Source organism: Misgurnus anguillicaudatus, chromosome 21 (genome assembly GCF_027580225.2).
Source record: "Misgurnus anguillicaudatus chromosome 21, ASM2758022v2, whole genome shotgun sequence".
NCBI classification, from domain to species: domain Eukaryota; kingdom Metazoa; phylum Chordata; class Actinopteri; order Cypriniformes; family Cobitidae; genus Misgurnus; species Misgurnus anguillicaudatus.
The window spans coordinates 9127692-9151330 of record NC_073357.2 but is presented as its reverse complement, the minus strand read 5'-3'; the positions used below and the strand labels follow the sequence as shown (position 1 = coordinate 9151330).

General features: G+C 36.1%; 1 protein-coding gene and 1 long non-coding RNA gene across 4 annotated transcripts in view; one reads left to right on the top strand and one right to left on the bottom strand.

The window, feature by feature from the left end:
* The window catches only part of adamts17 (ADAM metallopeptidase with thrombospondin type 1 motif, 17), a 244291-nt gene that overhangs the window by 71216 nt on the left and 149436 nt on the right, over positions 1-23639 (top strand). For all 3 annotated transcript variants that reach the window (XM_055187083.2, XM_055186975.2, XM_055187023.2), the window contains exon 8: positions 12520-12625. In XM_055187083.2, the coding sequence (XP_055043058.2) occupies positions 12520-12625 (106 nt within the window). The remainder of the gene's footprint in view (positions 1-12519; positions 12626-23639) is intronic.
* LOC129427052 (uncharacterized) lies at positions 14820-18636 on the bottom strand. Its single transcript, XR_012360247.1, has 5 exons — positions 18376-18636; positions 17675-17723; positions 17456-17588; positions 17255-17350; positions 14820-15955 (listed from the first exon to the last, which is right to left on the bottom strand). It is a non-coding gene; the product is annotated as an uncharacterized lncRNA (long non-coding RNA).

Here is a 23639-nt window from a genome sequence, read left to right as displayed (position 1 = left end):
TCACTGTTAATACTACTAACTTTTTTGTATATTTAAATAGATGCTGAAGCATACAATATATACATATTTGCATCATTTATTTGTATCCATTTTATTAATAATGGTACCACCCTAACCCTACCTCAAACCTTACCTTAAGCACAAACCCTTTTTATACAAAAATTATTCTTTTCATATTATGCAACGTAACTTAAACGTGTAGGAAAATTTTAGTAACAATATAGCATTTAAAAGACCTACCCAAAACAGTTTATTAAAATCATGTACTGAAATAAATAGCGTAACAGTCAGACAAGTGTAATTAAAATAACTTATTTATTGCCAAGTTTGAAAAGTAGTACCAAAAGTAGTTAAAATGACGACGTGCTGCAGCCGCTGTCCTCTCTGGAGGATATGGAGTACAGAGAAGTATTGAAGGTCCCGTTCTTTCTGTGTTTTTGAAGCTTTGGTTGTGTTTACAGTGGGCAATATAACACGTGTTCATGTTTCACTTGTAAAAAAACGCTGTATTTCTCAGACAATTTACTTTTCTGTATAGCGCTGTTTTCATTGTCCTCAAAACGGTCTGATGTCTTCTTTGTTCTATGAAGTCCCTTCTTCAGAAATACGTATCGAGTTCTGATTGTGTAGTTTGTTAAGTGTGTTGTGTTTCGATAGCAGCTTAGCTTGCCGTTAGCTTAGCCTGCGACTGACGTATTCCTGTGGGCGGAGTTTAGTCAAAAAACTGTTCTAGTGACGTCATTAAAGCAGGAAGTAGAGGGCTGTAGTCCAAACCGGCCGTTTGCTTTATACTTTGAAAGGCGAATTCTGTTAAAGAAAATTTAACGCCTGGCAGTGAATTTTGAGCTTTATCGTTTTACAGGTATTATTTATGCTATTTATGCAACTTTACACACTAACTAGTGTTTAAAAAATTTTCAAACGTAGAACGACTGAAAGACGCAAATGATGCAAATCTGTGACGTAGCACACAAGAGCGTGTAATATCATAAAGCAATGTGTCTTAAATCTTCTTGAGGTGCAATATTTGAATTCGATTTTTTTTATAGGAATACGTACACATTTGTATGTCTGTTAAGCTGTTTATACGTAAATAATTAACATATTAGTCCTGTCAAAATGTCAATATTATACGTTTCAGTGTGTTTTAAAACGTAAGTAAATTTACGTGTGTGGTACAACCACACTTTATGTAAAAATACATACCTATTCTTACGTATAAAATAATAATAATATAATAATAATTCATAAATATAATACAGATTACTTTTGTTTCAAAATGTCGGAAATTGTAATAATGCATCTGCTGAAATCTTTCCTGCCTTTATGTTTTAATATAAGTATAGCATACAAAAGTATAAATGGATAAAGTACAAAAGTATAGCGCTTTTAATGAATATGGACAGAATACTGTAGGTCAAGTAATGTGATATTGGTAGAACTGAATGTTCTTTTTTTAATCTCAGACTTGTTTTTGATTGCACAACATTGTGAGATTGTTAAGGTCTGTTCTGTTATTGAAATTATTTTATTTGGTTTTCCTTTAATCTTATTGCTGTCAAGGAGAAATATGAAAGATTAATCTCCTACGTGTTTTTTTTCCTTTGTGTTTAGGGAACATTTACAGAAAAGGGGAATGTAATAATTTGGTCTGGATTTTTTGTTTCTTATTTTTGTTCTTACACCTGAAATTCTTGCTGCTGGATAGAATTAGGTCAGGTCCTTATTATTATTTTTTTACTTCTTTCATGTAAGTAAAATGAGATGTGATGAGGTGTGTCTTAGAGAAAGATATGAGATATTACAGACAGTTTATTAAAGTGTTCTCTCTAATAGGGAGCTTCTGAGGGACAAAAGTAAAATAATAAATCAAACTTTTTTGTGTTTGCTTGGATGTTTGTTGCTTCTGAGTTTGAATTCAGTTGAAACTGGGGAAATTATTTCCTTATAAATGCCACATAAGAACCATTTCTGTTGCTTTTTTGTAGTGAAAAAACGTTCTTTAGATTGGGGCTGTCGAGGTGAAAGAATTTCCCTTGCGGTTATCTAGCGTGACTCACTACTTTAGATTATAAAAATGCATGAAAGAAATGGTTCTTTTAATAACCTTTGACATAATGGTTCTTTAAAATTGTTCTTCTATGGCGTTGCTGTGAGGAACTTTTTTATTTTTAAAAAATGTTTTTATATAGTGGCATTCTGTTTCCTCTGGATTTTTTTGGTTTATAAGAAAAGATAGAGAGGACAGTGAAATCTAAATGACATTGCTGTTTCTGGAATGCTGGTTGTCAATAGAGATTGTTAAACCAGATGACCAAAGGCGCATCTCACCGCTAATAACAAAGCATTTGTCCCAGTTCAGCTGGGCCGCCCAGGCTGCTAAACGGGCAGATTTGCTGTTCTCATCACGAAAGGGCTCAGCTTGTGAATGCAAACCACTCTTCATGTGCTAACGGCAAATTAACCCCAGATAAATAATGGTGAAAATATTTCTCTGTGGCATGTGTATTTAGGCATGGCTCTCTGAGTCCGTCTGGCAGGACGCTCCAGCTTTGAGCTATGGGGCCTGTGGTCACGTTTGATCCAACAAGCGCTGAGTCAAACAAATCTGGTGATGTCACCGCTCTGTGAAGTTGTTTTACTGTAGCAGAGCTTCTGTAATTGGTTGTGCTGACATCCTGGTATCTGCCAAATTTCTGCACAACATTAATGTGAAGTCGAAATGTAACAGATCTTACCCCTTTGCGGTCTTAGCTGATTTTGCATCCTTGAGCTGTTTTGACCTGCACTTTACATCATTTAAAAGAAGTCATTCCAAGCATTATGTAGACATTTATCTTTTGTTTGTATGACAAGTATTCGTTAAGTTACGGTTAATATTGTGACGTGTTTCTCTACTGAGGGAGAGAGAACAGAACGCGCATTGAACAAAGAGCACAACACTCTGTTTTAATTGGGAGTGGACACAAAAAAATAGACACTTTAATGTTTCAAATAATGTTTAAATCATCTGTATGTCCATAATCAGCAGAGTAATCTAAGTCTCTTTTCGCAGTGATTGGAAAATAAAGTGTTTGTGGCGCGGTCGAACCCAGAGAGTTAATGTCGTAGTACATGTTTCTGATTTTGATGTCTTGGTTGATTGCTGCATGGTTTTCTAAAAATATTTTTTTAGTCTTTATTGAATTGTAAAACTTGCTCCGCCCCATTACAACTTTTTTAGCAGTGGGGGACACTCAATAATGGCAATAGTATTCCACAATTTTACATAATTTTATCCGTTCCCGATGACAACTACTTTCTCTTGTTTAAAAGGTTATGTAAATATTAAAACTTTAAGTAATAATTCAATATATCCTTTTTTATACATTTATAAATATTTGTTATATAGGTAATCTTATTATTATTATTTTTTTTTTTGATAATGGATTTTTATAAAATAATAAAAAATTATCATTTGTTGGATGCCATTCAGTATTAGGCATATTACTTAAAAAATTTTGTTCAAATATGTGAAATAATTTGGATGCCCCCAGTATTAAATATGTTAAATTAATGAATTGAAATCTAAAGAGAAACCACTAATTTTGTGGCGGCATGTGGTGATGTGAGGTGCTTTATTAGATCAGAATTTCTTGCCACAGACGTGGAGAGACTCTTTCTTCCTGGGCATATGTTGCATGTTACATAAACGTTCTTGCTAGGGTGTAACGATAACTTGCAATACACACTAATTATACCCGTTTGATATCAATTCTGAATCACAAAGACAATATTACGCACAGCTATTTTGTGTACTACTGCTCTTTGATCGGTAGGAAGTCCTTATCAATCTAAAATTACTGAGTTTGAATCATTTATAACATGCATTTACATGCATCGTCAAACATAATCATTATATATATTCTGTTATTATAATGAAAATCCCTGAAAAGGTTTGAAGAACAGCGATATACACTCACCTAAAGGATTATTAGGAACACCTGTTCAATTTCTCATTAATGCACTTATCTAATCAACCAATCACATGGCAATTGCTTCAATGCATTTAGGGGTGCGGTCCTGGTCGAGACAATCTCCTGAACTCCAAACTGAATGTCGAAAGGGAAAGAAAGGTGATTTAAGCAATTTTGAGCGTGGCATGGTTGTTGGTGCCAGATGGGCCGGTCTGAGTATTTCACAATCTGCTCAGTTACTGGGATTTTATCACAGTAAGTCCTGTGGGCGAAAATGCCTTGTTGACGCTAGAGGTCAGAGGAGAATGGGCCGACTGATTCAAACTGATAGAAGAGCAACTTTGACTGAAATAACCACTCATTACAACCGAGGTATGCAGCAAAGCATTTGTGAAGCCACAACACGCACAACCTTAAAGCTGATGGGCTATAGAAGACCCCACCGGGTACCACTCATCTCCACTACAAATAGGAAAAAGAGGCTACAATTTGCACGAGCTCACCAAAATTGGACAGTTGAAGACTGGAAATATGTTGCCTGGTCTGATAAGCCTCGATTTCTGCTGAGACATTCAGATGGAAGAGTCAAAATTTGGCGTAAACAGAATGAGAACATGGATCCATCATGCCTTGTTTCCACTGTGAAGGCTGGTGGTGGTGGTGTAATGGTGTGGGGGATGTTTTCTTGGCACACTTTAGGGCCCAATTGGGCCATTGTTTAAATGCCACGGCCTACCTGAGCATTGTCTCTAACCATTTCCATCCCTTTATGAGCACCATGTACCCATCCTCTGATGGCTACTTCCAGCAGGATAATGCACCATGTCACAAAGCTCGAATCATTTCAAATTGGTTTGAACATGACAATGAGTTCCCTGTACTAAAATGGCCCCCACAGTCACCAGATCTCAACCCAATAGAGCATCTTTGGGATGTGGTGGAACGGGAGCTTCGTGCCCTGGATGTGCATCCCACAAATCTCCATCAACTGCAAGATGCTATCCTATCAAAATGGGCCAACATTTCTAAAGAATGCTTTCAGCACCTTGTTGAATCAATGCCACGTAGAATTAAGGCAGTTCTGAAGGCGAAAGGGGGTCAAATACAGTATTAGTATGGTGTTCCTAATAATCCTTTAGGTGAGTGTATAAGCTTGCTTATAAATTTCCTGTAGCTGAGTTTCTGCACAAGAGCGCCCTCTGGCGTTTGGATGTAGCGGCATTTCACCATAATTCATTGAGAAGCAAGTCTTTCACCTCAACGTGGGAAAAGTTGTGCTTATTGTACTTCCAGTTTGCAAATGCTTCCTTTGAGCTCGTTGTACTTGCGAGTCAGACTGTGTGCATCTGCTTGCGTCTGAACAAACACCAGCAACACTCTGCCTCTGGTTGGCTTACCATAAAAATTAAGCCAATCATCATTTATGTGTCCCAGCCCCAACACACACACCAGAGAAAAAACTGTGGCTCTGGGGCACTCTTTGGGGAGTCGGCCATTTTAAGGGCTGTTTCAATCGTAAAATCTTTCTAGTGTACTGAAGATTCGTTCCCTAAAAATTCCCACAATGTAATGCAAAAACCAGTGAGCATTGATGGTCCCTATGTTCCAGAAATCACGTGATCTTTTCTGAAGCTCTCCAACTTAAAATCACGTGAGCCAACTGAATAAACTTCATGAAACATGACAGAACTTTTGAAAAGAAAAACATTTGTTTTAGTCTTTATAACAACACACAATGCTAGACTCGCTATGCACAGATATCAGTGATGTGCGGGTTGATCCAAAATGAGCGGGTGCCTGCGGTCATCCGCGGTTACCTTCGTTTACAAGTCATCCAAAAATATTTTTAATGATATTCGGGTCGCGGTTGGTCCGGTCGTTTGAAATAAAGATGCCAATTAACTATTTGAAACACCTCCTACTTATCTTTAAAAATGCATTCCAGGAAGCGGGTCGGGTACTTTTTTTTTTTTTTTTTGAGGTCTGAGTTGCGGGCGGGTTAGTTGAAAACGTTGGTTGGGTGCGGGTTGTTTATACATTGATCCTGCGCATCACTGACGGATATGTAAGAGAATAATAAAAGTATTTTTCATAATATATTTTCACAAGTCAGAGAGATGTAGGATTTGCTGGATGTTGATGAACAACAGCTGTGAATTATCACAATGCACTTAAGCAGCCACATGACAGGAAAATAAGTGAACAGTGTCCCAATGTGACGTGAGCTAGGGTCCTTAACAGTGTCCGAACCTGTGTACATAATATACTGATTTACGAGCTAGAGAGCTGAATAGGATAAATCCTGTATATGCAAGCTCATGTTACTTCTATTAAGTCAGTGTAGTTTAATCAGCCAGACAATCATTACAGGTTTGACTTTTACAGATAACATTCCATAAACTCACAGTGAGCTATTAAAATAACTTCCACTTTCACAGCGTGTTACACTGCACAGTACGACTGCAGAGACTTGCAGACAGAAATATGATCCTAGCTGACCTCAAACGGTAAATCATCTGATGACAGACACAGCAGAGATAATTGTAGCTTTTTCTAAGTATGCATGGTTATAAAAAGGAAAAAATGAAGAATAAAAGTCTATAAGGAATTCCACACAACATCTGTTTTCCAAACAACCTGCTGTTTTAATGGCATTCAAGGAAAATCATTTTTAATCATTGAATTCCGGTCATTGTAAAAAGATTGGAATGGCCCATTATTTTTCAACATACTGGATGTTTTTTTCTATTTGTAATGACGTTTTTATTCTGTGCAACAGATGAAGAAGATTTGAGCAATTGTTAAATATTTTGTAATTCATTGTGGAGATACATTTTAAAAGTGATGTGTACTTATTGTATGCAAAGTTATTATCTTAAATACTCTATCCCATGGGTCTTGAACAGTGGGTCCGGGGCTCCGTGGCAGTAGGTCCTCCAAATATTGTTTGATTTAAAATTTAAATAAAAATAATAAAAATGTAAAAGTTTACCATGTTAAAATTCATCAGCAAATAGTGTAGTAGTGTTAACAGTATATACAAATAATAAATATTTTAATATCTCTGTAACAAAACCATCAAAAAAAAAATGTAAATCCTGATTCAATTTGATACTGTGTATTCAATTTGATTTACTGGGTGTCCTTTTACAAGGTATTTGGACATAAATGTGTGTTTGGCAGTGTGTGAACACAACAACCCTACAATAAAACAACCTCTTTTTCTTTTTTTAATTCTCATTAAACCAAAGCAGGCTCATTGGACATGCTGTTTTAATTTTCTTGTTAATGTGACTTCACACTGATAAAGCCCCACCAGGTCCACAGAGTGACTGGTTAATATTACCCAAAAGCTTTTCTTTGTATGTTTGTAAGCACATTGTTGTGCTAATGTGGCTAAAGATACTATTGTCTTAGACTGTAGTCACAGGAATCAGATCTATTTTTAAACAAAAGCACTCACTGTAACTGTAGCTCATTTCATTTAAAGGTACACATACATAAAAACAGCGCTTTTTGCTCCCACCCTAATAAGAAAAGAAAAGCCAATGTTGATATTTGAAATCACCTAAACAAACACGCCTCCACCCCAATAGAATATGGACCTTCATTTGATAGATCCGCCCCACACATACGCAACCCAGGCAAAGATGTTGGTTAGTAGACACGCCCCATACTGCTGATTGGCTACAAGTGTGTTTTGGTTCTCGGGCCGACTCTCTTTTTTGCAAGTGTTTTTCAAAAATCATGCACCCCACCTTTAAGTGGTCCTTGGTCTGATAAAGGTTGAAGAACTCTGCTCTATCCTATCCCAGTTTCATTCGTTTTGTAAGCAAAGCTATTTCTAAGCGGTTACTTATGAAGTTTCCAACACAATCTCACGGCAATTCATACATACAATATTTTACGAAGTGGCTATTTAGAATAAATTCGTACGGCCAAATTTAGACTTTTTTGCGTTGTTAGAGTTGGTGCATCTTTATATTTGTCAAATCATTTTTTGTATGATTTACTTGATTTATACTTAATACAATGTAATTCGTCTGAATCATACTGTATCATTTAAAAGATGAACTGCCTTGCCTGTTTAAAATAAAATGTTTGATTCATTTAAAACTGTATATTATTAGTATATAAAAAGCTGGAGAAGTCATGGTGAAGAATAAAGAGTTTGGGCAGATTATACTTGCCAAAATGAAGAATGATCAAGCACAGATCGTTTGAATGAATCTTTAGTGGGTTCTACATGGGAATTATTTTTACGATCAGCCATAAAACTTCATAAGCATACATTAAAGGAAAAATAATTTATGGGCCACGACGAAGATTCCAAATTTGTCATCCACTCTCCTCCTCAGTATCACAAAAGAGGCTTTAAAACTCAAGTTGGGTTTATTTTAAATACAACAACATTTACCATAGCACTGCATAAAACATATGAGATCATCTTCTTTCAAGTGTCGTTTCTTTTCTCTCAGATGTGTGAAGTGCTTGTATATCACTTAGTTTTCTTTGTGGGCCTACGGGTAGATCACTGGTGTCATTTTGTGATAATAACCAGCTGTCTTTTATACAAGCAAACATTGCTTCTGCCAACAAGGAATCACTGTGTGCTTGTCTGTATGGACAGGTAGGTGTATTACTGGTATTAGTGTCTGGCCATGTCACTTTTACAGTGTACATCAGACATTTTTGTTGCGTATAGTCCAAATAATCCAAAGAAATGTAACTGACCCGAAATGGCCCAAATAATTTTTTACCTGATACCGAAGTGCATAAATCTTTTTTTTTAAAGACTTGAGACAAAGAGGAAAATTAGACCAGAGTCTGACTCGATCCAGTGCCAATTTTTTAACCCCACTTGACCCAAATTTAAAGCTGCAGTCCGGCACTTATTTAGGTTTAAAAATATCAACAAAAAAAAAACATTTTTGAGAAAATACATTACCTGCCAGTGTTCAAAACTATCTGCTCACCCTTAGCTCGATTCAAAACGGTAAGCTTGTATTAATGATTTTAATTCTAGTGGTACTGGTGGATTTTCGCGGGAAATTCGAGCACGTGTTTGCGTCATTATGTCATTTCTGCACACATAATGAAGGAGACCCGGCTAGTAGGTTATATTGCGTGTGAGGATGATGGACGTGGATATTTATAGCCTTTTCTCACAGCATTTGGTGAACATCTGCAGTGCTTAGTTATATAAAAAGCTGTTTATGATGCCCATCGACTGTTTTTAGTAATATTTTAATGTGTGTGTTTATGTAAACATGTATAAACTGACTGGCATCGCGTCACATGCAAACAACAGCGCAATGTATGGAATCATATTACAGCACACATTTAAAAGCATCTTTAGTGTAGTGCATTTACTTGTGTCTTTACTATCAGAAAACATAATAGCGAATGTAATACCGTGTCTACTGCACGACATGTAGAGAAATACATGCCACGTGAATAACGCGTCCTCGTTTGTAAACAATACACACGTGGATACGTGTAACTTACCCGCGTGATGTGTAATAAGAATATTATATGACAGCAAATATAAATAAAAATATTCCTATCTTCCATTGATCTGTAAAGTTTCCCACTGGGATATTAAGATAGACGCTTCTTTACTTTTCCTCATTGTCCAGACATAACTGAAGATCTTACTCACGTGTGTATATAAAGTTTATCATCCAAATACGCAGTATTTAGTCTTTAAATTGGATGAAAAAATTTGATAATGAAGTTAGCCAGGATGACAGTATCCACAGGCACGCGGTGATTTACAGATTCTACTCAATACATTGTGTTCATCCGCGCTGTTTCGTGCTTAATGAACATTAACCTCCCGCCAGCCACATGATGTCGCAAGTGCTCTTGGCAAACAGAGGATGGGTTGAAAAAGGACTTGATGCACACACACTAGATAGTTCAGGTCTTCTCGGGTCCATTCGGCAAAAACACATTCATTTTAAATAACCCTAGACCCAAGGCCACTAATATTATACCCAACCTGTGTTTAATAAAAGTTTATTTTGAACATGTTGCTTGTCCATATTGCACCAAAATGCAAAACTGCACTCCCTTTGCTCCGCAGCAACACACCCACGATGCCTGAAGTTGATAGGATAAACGGTTCTCAACATAATAAAAATGGAAACAGACAGACACACAGACATTTCTGCCTTTATTAGATAGAGTATGTTCAGCCCCCTCCAACCGAAGCTTTGAATATTCTGTTTTGAAGCTTCAAAGCTCATAAACTGGTATACGTATCAGCTCTAATTTGAACCCATTTAATATCCCTGGTAATAATTATAGCAGATCATTCCTTCATATTAAATATTTTCTTTGATTGACAGCCATTATTTTTATGATAATTAGAAAAATTGCTTTGCTAAATTAGAAACGTGCTACAACTGCTGTCCTTTCAGATTTACGCTTTTGTAATATGAATGCCACATCAGTGCATGACAGCCACACCTGCCGTGTCTGTCTGCGCTCACTCCAGTATGTTAGTTACACCCCACTGCCTTTAATCATAATACATGTAGGAATAGCTGGAGCTTTACCATCTGCTGGCATGCGACACCGTCAATTGGATATGACCCGCTGAACGTTCCATATCTTCAATTATTTCAGTTTTCCTCAAAGTCAAAGCATGTTTTTAATCTATGAGCATAACAAGCGTATACCAAAAGTGGCACATATTAGCAAAGAAATTGAAATAGCATATTCTAAAACAAGACAAAAAATTTTACCATATTTTTGTTTTACCTTTTTTATGATAGCATCTGGGCAAAACTTCATTTTTGTTATTGATGTCTGGGTTTCGTCCAGCGTCAGGCACAAATCAGGTGCTTTCACACGGCACATTGGAAAGGTGATAGTCTGTTATGTAATATAAACTCTCTGATGTCATATATGTGGCTTCATTCAGTATTTTTAAACTGTAAAAGCATGAGTTTGCTATCAGTTTATGAGATCAATTGTATTGTTTATAATTTCAGTATTTTACTGTACATATATGACTACATGTCAGTTGTGTGTCATATTATAAATGAGTATGAAATTGGATTTGTAGCTGATTTGACCACCACGCAAGTAATTTAAAGCTGATACGGTACATTACAATAAAGGTTTGGCCAAGCGGTTCTCAAACTGGCGGCTGCGAGATTGTGCCAGGGGGCTCCAGTTTTATGACATTTTATAAAATACATTCATTTATCATGAATTCTGTTTAATTAAACTTCTGAAAAATAAGGCTACTAACTAAAAGCATTATATTTTAAAACTTTAAATGTTTTTTTATTCAAGTTTTAAAGGTGATTAAGAATGTTAAACTGTATTTTACTTGTCATAGCTGAATTATTACAGCTCTGTATATTGTAATGACATATCGTGAACGTCAAGCAGTAATGTGTTCTCATTCATATGTAAATCTTGTGCATTCAAAAGTCCACCAAAAAACAGGCCGATCTCAACATAACACAGACAGTGACGTAACGGTCGAGTTGTACGCCCCCAACATTTCTATATACCCGCCCATATTCTAGGCCAAACGTACAAAGCAGAATCATCTGAAGTTTTTGCAGGTATTGTGAAGAAACAAGCAAGGGGGAAAATGGCAGAACATGGATATAAATCTTATGTTCCAGGCACAACCGGATATCGGAGCAATTCAATCATAAGGTTGTTAGTTTACTCTGGTGATTTCAACGTGGACAGTTTTTCAAACCTTTTTAAATACCTTTTATTTAGATCTCTAAGAACAATGAAACACATTATATAAATCCATTCTTGGTCACCTTTAAGTTGTACAATGTTTTATGTCAAAAATGTATTTTGGGGGATAATAAAGGGATGCACGGTACTCAAGGGAGGGCACACTGAAAAAGTTTGAGAACCACTGGCTTAGACAATTAGTAAATTAAAATAGTCATGCATGTGGTATGATCAGATTACAAATTACAAGGCAATATAAATGTTTTTTTTTTTATTTACAAAACAACTGAACCTTTTATTTTCAACGTGAATTGACAAATTTCCAGAGTTTTGGAGCCAATAGGAGTTTGGACATTTAGACCTCCAGTTAATAACTCTTTCCCTGCCAGCGTTTTTTTTTTTTTGGCAGCCAGCACCAGCATTTTTTTTTGTGACTATATCATAAAAGTTGAATGAATTCCTTCCGGAATATTGCCATATGTTTTTTTTTTAAAATATATGGACATACAAAATATTTAATGATTTCAATGCTTTCAAACAAAAAAGTTTCATCCTATCTTCATTTGATAGAGATTAGATTAAGAGCGATGATCAAGAGGGGTTGCTTCCAGGTTTTATAAGTCAGGTAAAAGTGCCACTTGGTGGATAATAGCGGGAATGTGGATTGCCGGAAAAACTTGTCATTGGCAGGGAAGCATTTCCTCTTTATTGACGAGTTAACTCGTCGATGGCTGGGAAAGAGTTAAATAATTGTCAGGGTGACCACACCATTAAGAATTAAATTGCCCGATTTGTGGTTCAGATTTTGTGACTGTACATTATCATCTCAGCTTTGGTTTTTCTACAGGAATTGCTTATTTGGGCGGCACCTGCAGTGCTAAGAGGAAGTGTGTACTGGCGGAGGACAACGGACTCAACCTGGCTTTCACTATCGCTCACGAGCTGGGTCACAGGTGAGTCTAAGCACTATAAAGTGAAATCTTTTTTTGGTATTGTCAGTGTGAACACACTACTTGCACTATTTAAACTAGAAAATTGTGTAAAGTAGTGCATAAGTTATCATGTGTTGTGCCATTTTGATGTCAATAAATGTCAATGTGCTATTTTCACAGTTTATAAATAGACGTGAATGCACAATTCAGACAAAATCTAAAATATTTACTGAAAATTTGACAAAATTAAATTATAAAGAAGACCAATTTTAGTACATTATCCGAAATCCTCATATCTAGAATGTTGTTTGAAATTTGTTCTTGTGCCACATTTAAATACTCTTTTTTAAAAATGCAAATAGCTTTTTAACTTAGTTTTTAACAAGTTGCTTGGGTGGGTATATCAGTTATCTCTCCTTAACAGCGCGTAAAAAACATAGCCAGGCTTCAAACAAACATCCTTTCTTCTTGTGTACTCGGGAAGGTCTAGTGAAATTCATGAAAAGAACATGCTTTAAGACATTTCACACATCATTCAACTAAATTATTGCTTTGAATACCACAGAAACAAGCTTCACCCTTATTACTCGAGCTACTTAAATGTGGTTCTTTACAATCACTTCCCTTCATCTCTTTGCTAACATAAAGCTCCCTTTGATTGAACAATGATGGGCAGCCAACACCAAAATGTGTCTGGAAAAATGGCCAAGCTACATTAACATTAACACGCTTTTTGTAGCAGCAGCAGCAGCAGACTTGAGGCGTTATCGCTCTACCTGCTGCAGTAGCGTGAATTGAGACACCTGGCCAAAACCAGGTTTAATGCCCAACAGTAATGAGCTGGCATGTAGTATGCCCGACTGGTGCCGATACCAGGGGAGTACAGACGGTGCCGCGTGGCTAGCACCTTCATCACGCGAACACAAGGCTTCATTGTCTAAAAAAAGTATATTATGTTTTCATCAGCGCTTTTGCCTTTAAAATTACTGTAAAGCTATTTTCCGAGATTGCCCAGATATTTTGATAGAGTCGTCAGAAATAGCATGTTGTTAAGTAGTGGGGGTTCCATTCAAACGTAAAGCGAATCTTTTCAAAATTTTCAAAAAATGAAAAGGAAACAAATGCGAATTAGGTGCGTTTCCATCAAGTTGATAGAGCGAATAGCAGTGGTATTGGTAATTAAGTAACCAACAGTACATAAAACAAGCCACGCTTAGAAAATGGAGACATGACTGCATTTAGTTACGATTGGGCCAGTTATAAATTTACTAGCAGTGCAGCTTGTAATTGCCAAACTGAATGCTGTACACAAAAGAGGAAATGCAGAATTTTTAATGCAGGCACTAGCAGCAAGGGCATTGCGACGACTTCGAGCCCCATATATGGTAAAGACAACAACAGTGCAAACAGCTATGATCAGTCACATAGGTTTAATGTTCAGTATGTCAGTATTTATTTAGCAAATGCTTTCCATCTCCATCACATTTAATCTTTTTTTGCATAATTCAAAAATCACCTTAAGCTTTTTGCGAATTAAGGGATTTTTATTAGAAATTTCCATCACTCGTTTCGTATGTGATACTTCTAAATATGCATAAAATTGGGGTGATGGAAACCCTGCTACTGTCAGCATGCCATTTACTGGCTTCGAAAAAGCATGCACGCCATGTTTCACTCTCTCCGGTCTTATTCAGCTCAATGCCTCATTTGTCATCTTTATCGTAAGTCCATCTGGTGGAATCTAGTCGTGACCTTTTGATTGGCCGCACAGGCACAACAAAGTTTAATGACTGGCTTGTATTCTTGTTTCAGCGTTGCTCCATTTGTCTTACTTCATCAACACTATGCTGATCATTTTCAATAATCTCAGCCATAGAACACAATTACCTTTATCCCCGAACATTGGCAAATCACTAATAGGGTTTTCCATATTGATTAACTCGTTTAAAATTAAAATATCCTGCAACCAGCAGTTCATATTTCAGTCTACCCACAATTCCACTTTAGAGAGTCATCACTGTCTGAGCATTAGTCAAAGTCCCTTTCAGCATAAAGATAAATTAGTTTCTTTCTAATGAATGGCTGTAACGTCATGTGGTTCTGCAGTGCTTAAGTCAATAATGAACCCCAATAGTGACAAGGGTTATGAAACACAACTTTACAGGCATGTTATTTTTACTAACGTTCTGACTAACAATTGTCACTAGTTAACACACTACACTGTAAAATGTAATAAGTTGAGTTTACTTAAAAAAGTGAGGAAACTGATTGCCTCATAATTTTAAGTAAGTTAGTGTATTGCTTTTAAGTTGGCAAAACTTTATATTATTTGTAGCCTAAACTTATTCATCAAGTAAGGTAGAGTATTGATTTTAAGTTGTCAAAACTTAACAGTACAAGTAGACTAAACTTATGAATCAAGTAAAGTTAAGTACTCTTTACTTAAAACCATTAGTTGAGATAACTTCTTTTTGTTGTTCACTTTACTTGTAAATATAAGGAAACTGATTGCCTTACATTTGTAAGTAAGCTGAACTAACAAAAATGAGTAAAGCCAAAAAGCAACAAAATGAGGTTAAAACATTTATTTTAAACATGTTAACAGTGCACAAAGTAAAACATTTTTGTCGCACGCACGCACGCGCGCGCGCACACACACACACACACACACACACACAGTGTTCAGTCACCCATCAATCTGGATACCCAAAATGCAACAATAGACCTAAGACAGTCTTGTTTCTGTTATTACAAACACAATGAACACACCTTGACAAACAAATTCAAAACTATTTTTTTTTTAGTGACTGCAGTTTTGGTTTTGTATCCAGGTTGGCATGTGACTGATAAAAAATCACAAATTGCATCAACAGACCTACAGTAACAGTATTGTTTCTGCCATCAGAAACACGCAAAATACAGCTTAACTAAAACATCAAAGTTTTGCAGCAATTAAAGTTGAGTTTTTCTGGAACTTGTATCCAGGTTTACGAAAAATATAAAACCCAAAATGCAACAGATCTACAGTAACACGGACTTGTTTCACACAAAACACACTACTTCACATTGGTATGTTTTGTAGTGATGGCAGTTTTGACTTTAGTGATTTGGGCCCCAGGGAAAGAAAAACCCTGTGAATCAACTCAAAATAAGCTGTGAAGAGGTACTCCATATTTAAAACAACGATCAGTCCAAAAACTAAACACATGGCATGTGATACTTTCTCAAGTCCATCCATGGCTGTGACACCCTACCAAATAATTGCTGTAAACCATGTGGAGAAATGTGTCTGTCCTCCGGCACCAGACTGAGAATTCCTATTGATAGTTGAGGTGGGTCACCATCACAGTCCTAATAAGATAGAAACGCAATATTAATATACATTCTCATAATACAAATGCAAAGTGGATGTGTCATTTAAAAATTTAAACTGTTCAAGGTGATGTTACTAGTTTTTGAAGTGACACTTAATTTGTAACAGTGCTTCGGTTGGAATTGCCAATAATAATTTGGACCTTTCAGCAGAAGCTTCTTTCCTGGTGGTGCAAAAACATCCTTGGAACATATTTAATTAATAATATCTTGTTAGAAAACTCTTCTATAAGTAAGGTATATTATATAGGCAGCAGGTTGTTTTTGCAGAAATAATCCCCAACAGTGTGATTAGGACTCTGTGTCAAGCAGAGGGTCTTGTATCAAACTGGAGGGGCTTATTTCATGATAACAACCTGCTGTCTGTGCATTATCCCACTTATTATGTGGCTATTTTTTCTCATAAGGTAAGCAACATTAAATATTTATTTGAACTATTTTATTAGCTTATTTTTAACAAATACAGAAAAACCTGTTTATTTTCAGTTTTAAGACAAGACGTTCAAATGTCACAAACACACTATTTGGTTTAATCATTTGTAACTATAACATTATATGTTATTAAAAGACATTTGATTTAATTTTGTGTATTATTAAACTGTACCTGTCAAAATTATTTCCAGCATACGGGTTACAGCGTGTTTAAGCGGTTCTAAACTGTTTTTAATACATCTGAATGTAGTCGAAAGTGGACAGCTCAAAATGGTTTACACACTGTTAACATCTGTATTAAGCTTTGTTCACTCATAATGCGATAAACCAAAACCCATAGTGTCATGTTGATGTATTTCGCTACTGTCAGGTATACATCTCAGATTGATCTTTAAATATTTGATTTTTTGCTTTCTTTATAATTTTTGAATTGGCTATGTAATTGACATAAAACCTTTACCTGGCAAATAAATTATATTTTCATTTATTCACAGCATTTATCAGAAGTTATTGATTCTCTTAATTGACGGAATAACTCAATGGCGGGGAAAGAGTTCAAAACTACAATACAAATTTCTCGCTAGAAATGCAACCAAAAGTGAAAATATTACTTTATTTACACTAAATGTGTGCTCAGTTGCTTTCTTGGCCACCATTTTATTTTATCGAACTCAACCAGGCTCGACCAATCTTGAGCATGCTCACGCATAGAATTGTGGGACAAAAGGATGTGCCTTGGTGCCTTTAATTATCTTCTATTTACACATTATTTCTTTAATAATGCTAATTAAATGCCAACACAAAAATTAGGACATCTCATATTGATTAAACGAGAAGAATACTAACCATGTTTGTTTTCAGGAAGTCTGTAGTGTCTCCCGCAAGAAGGATAGCAAGACCACGGAGAACAACCGTCCACCGAGCAGTGACATCAGTGATGTTCTGACAAATAATACATAAAACATTGAGATCAACAGTCAGAACAGATTACATAAAAGTTAGCAAATGGACTTAAACTATTTAAAACAAACAAACAAAAATACTTACTATTAGATACTCAAGAGAGCTTTTAAACTTTTCTTTCATTCAAAATCTTCAAAAACAATGTTTAGCAAGGGATGAGAACAATTCTTGCTTGAAGTTTTTGCTTGCGACTTGGTTGTACTCCACAGTAACGTTACTATATGAAAGAAGGATAACAAAAGAAACAACATATCAAGATTTAAAACGTTTTTACATGCCCTAAATAAAATGTGTGTTAATTACCTGACTTTCCATGAAGGGTATGCGCTCTCTTCAAAGAAACAAGCTCCTGCTAAATAATAATAATATACAATTAACATAGTATATTGATTGATAGATACTAAAAAGCAATTGTAAAAACAACATTTTTAGCATTCACTCTATAAACTTAAAACGTTTTATACAGCACATCTCTTATTTAAAATAACTTGGGATTTTAAGGTATGAAATGATTAATGTTTTTTTCTCCAGAGGTGGGTAGAAACATGCTTACTGCATTACATTGACTTGAGTAACAATTTTGAAAGCACCTACTTTAAATGTGCTATTTTACCTTTTATAAGCAGTTCTAAGTATTTAGTTTATTATTATAAACCACACCAACACGAATTATAAACTCACTAATTAAGCAGTTTTTCCATTGCATACTTTTACTTTTACTCAAGCAGTTATTACTATAAGGCCTAACTTTAACTATAACTTTTTATATAATTACATTTGTACTCAATCTACCTCTGCATATTAGTTACTTATGTCTGTTGAACGAAAATGTTTATCTTTAAACATACATGATTAGCAGTTGTTGAGTTGCTAATTGTGATCAAATAGCATGCATCAGTTTTATTATTACCGACAAAATATTACTGTTTACAAACTGTGATTGTAATGTTGCGATAAAAACGTAGCAAATAAAAAATAAAAATGATATATAAGCACAAACTTACCTCCTCATGCTCTCATCTGACCATGTGCTGTTGTCGTCTTCTTCAGTTAACCACTCAGTTAAGCCACCACTTACTCCTTGGGAGCATTACTGCCACCTACTGTGCAGTCATCCTTTTTGAAAATACTTGAAATTTTAAGTTGAGCTAAATTAATCTGTTAAGTTTAATCAAGTTGACTTGAGTTTGCATAGAAAAAAGTTGGGATTACTTAGTTAAACTAAGTAAGGTTAACAAACTTAATTAAATAAGTTAAGTTTACTTAATCTTCTTAGTAAGCTCAGCTATTACATTTTACAGTGTACAAACCAGACAACTATACAGAATTGTGTGTTTTTTTACAAAACACCGTAGCAACCATACATACCCTTGTATTGTTATAATAAGTTTAGGATTTTCTTTAATACGCATACAAATCTAGTCTATTTTTCATTTAGCAAACTCTTTAATTAAAAGTAAATTAAAAATTCCTTGCTTAAAGGAATAGTTCACAGAAAAATGAAAATTATCCAATTATTTACTCACCCATATACTATCCTAGGTGTATATTTTATTTATTTATTCATTTTTAACACCATTCCATCATCTATGGCTACATTCATGGCGAGAACCAGTGCCTGGGGTCTCCAACCTATTTGTGAGCAAGGGCTACCATAATGGACAAAACAATCTGGAGGGCTCAAAACTTTTTTCTTTTAATTTGAAATCAGCTAAACAAACACGCCCCTACCCCAATAGAATCTGGACCTTCTTTTGATAGACCCACCCCACACATACGCAACCCAGGCAGCAATGTTGGTTAGTAAACATGACCCCTACTGTTGATTGGCTATAAGTGTGTTTTGGTACTCTGCCCGACTCCCTTTTCCAAAGCGTTTTCAAAAATCGTGCACCCCGCCTTTAAATGTTAACATGTATAAAAGAAGCCAAGCCAATATAAAAATATTTAATAAATAGAATTTGCTTTGGCAGGCATATCACAGACAATGTTGGAGACCACTGAGCTAACCTATACACAAGTTGATCTACACACGTTGGGGAAAGGGCAATTTAATATCTCAGGTTCTCCAGTTTGCATGTTTTTGGCCTGTGAGACCTGGAGGAAACCCATGCTGACACAGGGCGAACATGCAAAAAGTTTTTTCTTTTAGCCGAACACAGTTTGAATTACTGTACATCATGGCTCTTCCCAGATTGTAATGGCATTGAATAATGTTAAGTTTTTAAAAAGCACATTCATCCATTATAAAAGTAATCCATAACACTAAAGCGATTTAATTAAAGGACAATTCCATTATCTAACACTTTGAGTCTCATTTCTGGTTTGTTTTGGATGAACTACAGTGATGGACACTGAAATTTTGACAATGGGTCGAGTCTTGACTTTTTGACTCGTTTAGAAGTCTTTTGACTGCTTCCGAATGGAAGTCAATGGCCATGCACAAACATGTCATTAAAACAACACTTAATGTTCATTTTCAAAACTGTGCTACTCACCGAGTGGTTTATGTTGTTCATTGATGATTAACGAAATACAGTTTCTGTCGTGTTTTATTTGGCATTTTGTAAAATTCCATTGACTTCTCTTGGAAGACTCATTGTTTGCTGATATATCACTCCGCCGCCGGAAACGGAAAAGGGGTCTTATTACATGTGGTTGTAGTTTTTTCACTTGGTTTCTCTCAAAGATATTTTTCCCATATTTAATGGCTCAGTGACCAGCCTTAGGTTTGAAGTTGAGATCGATTGTGACTGTCTATATGCTAGACACCGAGTTCCGTTCAGCGTCCTTGTACAACAAGGTGGTTGTCGCCATCAAGTGGTCGTGAGTGTGCTAACGCTTCAGATTCAAATATAGAGCGGAAGTATTTACAAGGTTGTGAAGTATCTGAATAAATAGTTCCACTATAGCAAATAACGCGGGTTGAAATCATACATTGTGCCGATATATTTGTTTTTAATCATCAACGAACACCACGAACCACTCGGTGACTAGCACAGTTTTGAAAATCAACGTTAAGTGTTGTTTTAATGACATGTTTGTGCATGGCCATTGACTTCCATTCTGAAGCAGTCAAGAGACGCTTCTAAACAAGTCAAAAAGTCAAGACACGACCCATTGTCAAAATTTCAGTGTCCATTACTGTAGTTCATCCAAAACAAACCGGAAATGTGACTCAAAGTGTTAAATACCGGAATTATCTTTTAATGTCTTCTGAAGTGAAATGATGGGTTTTAATTAGAAATATATATATATATTTTTTAAACTTTTTTAACGATAAACATCATCTTATGGTAACGGTCATGCACGCCATAGATATGTTTCGCATATGGTTCATGCATTAAGAGAGACTTAAGTTCTGGCATAAATGTGACCAAAGTTTTCTTTTAACTGTAAGGTGGGACTTCCATCACCAGATCAGCCAAAATGAGCGCTGCATTGTCTGCTATTCATAGTAATAGCAGTGCTCAATCTTGTTATATCCATTATCTTTGACCGTGCATGACCCATAGCGTAGGTGTATTGTAAAGCTTTAAATATAATTGGTACAGTTCAAGTATCATTTCTGTTATCAGTTTAAACCTACAACCTTTGTTTTCCCTTTCCAGGCTTTTACTGTAGGTTCTGTGTATGTCTGTGAGAATATTTGGCTAGTAAAGGTGTTTAGCTTACAGTGTTATTAGCTTGGCAGTGAAACGCCATTTTTCCACTTAAACAACTACATCACAACAGGCATTTGGCATCTTTTTAGAACCTCCCACTATTGTTTTAGTTTAAAGGGGTGTGAGAGCAAGAAAGATGTCTATTTAGATTGTGATCTCAGTCCAGTTATTAACTATATCGCCCCATTGACTAAAAACTCACCCATCCATGTCAAAGCTTTAAAGAAATCGGTGTAACGGTCACATTTTTCCCCTTGTTAATTTAGCTCTCCGTGGCAACTATCTGATTTCTTTTGTGCTAAATGTGCATCTTTGGACTTTTATTGCTTCAGTCTGTAGCGGGGGTAAGACAAACCCCAGAAATCTACACCGCTCTCGTTATTAGTTCCTATGTTCACTGCCGCTGCTTCACTTTTGGTTGTTTTTAATTTGGGAAATGTGGGTCAGAGCTTAACAGAAAGTGTATTGTTACCATCCTTTCTGACTCTAGTGTAGGTTTTGTTCTGTACAGTTTTGTTTAACAAGAATGCTAATATTTATTGCATGGGGAGCAGGGGAATATACATGTATTACAACAAAACTCATTTATGTCCTATTAAGTTACATTTTACAATACAATAAAATGTTCATGGTAATTCAATAAATAATTATATACACTAAAACTACTAATGAAACCCAGCTAAAGTCTTTTAGTTGTCTGAACATTGACTAAGGTCTCGTCAAAGATTAAAATCAATGTGAAATCAAACTTTAAAAGAACAACACCACTGTTTTTCAATATTTTATTATGTTCTTACCAGTGTTGTTTTTGGCAGCCCTTTTAGTTTTAGTCTTATGCTGCGTTCCAGAGCCCATCCAAACCAGTGGGACGTGGGACTTATCCTTCCTGAAGTGTACTAGCTCCTACTTGAAAGCGTTCCAGGCAATTGAAGTGGAACGTAAACAGAAAACATGGACGACCGCCACGCTAAGCTTCATGCTAGCAGATAATAACGACAATTTCACCCCATAACATAAAAAACAAGTTGTGTTCAAATTACAGTGTCTAAAACAACCCAACAAGCAGAGAAGTACAGTTTATAGCCTATTCGTTGACACTTTACCTCTTACGACGCGAGACTCGATGGGCGCCGCCATTATCCTCCGACTTAATTTTGCGAAGTCGTGGTAACTCCCCGAGTTCGCCGGTAGGAGGTTCCACTTCGACAGGCATTCCAGTGCACTTTTCCTAGTTGGAGGTAGGATAAGTCCCACTTCCCACTGGTTTTTATGGACTCTGGAACGCAGCATTAGTCTTAGTCTTTTGGACGAAAATGCTTTTTAGTTTTAGTCACATTTTAGTCACTTATAAACTTGATAGTTTTAGTCAAGTTTTAGTCGACGAAAACACAAAAAGGTTTTAGTCAAGTTTTAGTCGACGAAAACGCATAAAGGGTTTACTCAAGTTTAAGTCAATTTTAGTAAAAAAAAGTATTCTTTAACAAATTAATTAAGATTAATAAGTGCTTTGCCTAGTTATTTAAATACACCACAAAAAGTATTGGAAATGGGCTTAGGTTTGACAATTAGATACATTTAAAACATTAAGCTTACCATGAAATGTGTCACAAGCCGAATGTCAAGTAAAATTGAATGTATATGATATGGTAACAGCGTGACTTGTTAGTTACCTTTACAAAAAATATTAGCGTGATGAGCCTTCAGGTGCCGCGTGAGGTTGGTGGTATTCTTGCCATCTAGTTTGTGGCCACATTTACCGTCGTCTCCCAATATGCATTCCGTTTTTTTTTTTTGAGGGATTATACTGAAAGAATGTCCATGTTCCGTTTATTGGCGTCACCGCCACGGTCCTTCCAACTCACCACAGCCGCAGGTGTGTTGTTGTTTGAAATCTGGTGCGCATGCGCGGAATGGCGGTAGCCGGGTGGTGGGCGTGAGTGAGACTGTCGCTGCGTCCCAAACCGCACACTATAATACTATATAGTAGGCAAAAAGCACTACTTCTAGTACTCTTTACCTACTATATAGTATGGAAGTAAGCGGGTTGGAACGCAGCGAGAGTTGACCCAAAACAAGGATATGAAGTGGCAGCATTGCTGATACTTTTTAGCTAAAAACAGACAGATTTCACGCAAAATAGGCAGAAATGACATGCATTGTAAACGTCAGACAAATAATCATTTTCGTTCCGTCTCGTCTCGTCTCGTCAACGAAAACTCGAAAGCGTCTCGTCATGTTTTTGTCACCTTAGAAACATTTTTAGCTAGTCGCGTTAGCGTCGTAAAAAATAGGTGCATCAACAAAATCATTTCGTTGTCGTCATCGTTGACGAAAACAACACTGGTTCTTACCCCAACTTAGACGAATGAATACATACCTATCTTTTTTCAATGCATGCTCTAATCTTTGTACAGGACGTCGTAAATGTGTTAGCATTTAGCCTAGCCCCATTCTTTAGGATCCAAACAGGGATGAATTTAGAAGCCACCAAACACTTCCATGTTTAACCTATTTAAAGACTGTTACTTGAGTAGTTACACAAGTAAGTATGTTGGCACAAAACGTGGCGATTTTTTAAGCACATAGTCAATATTTGCTCAAAC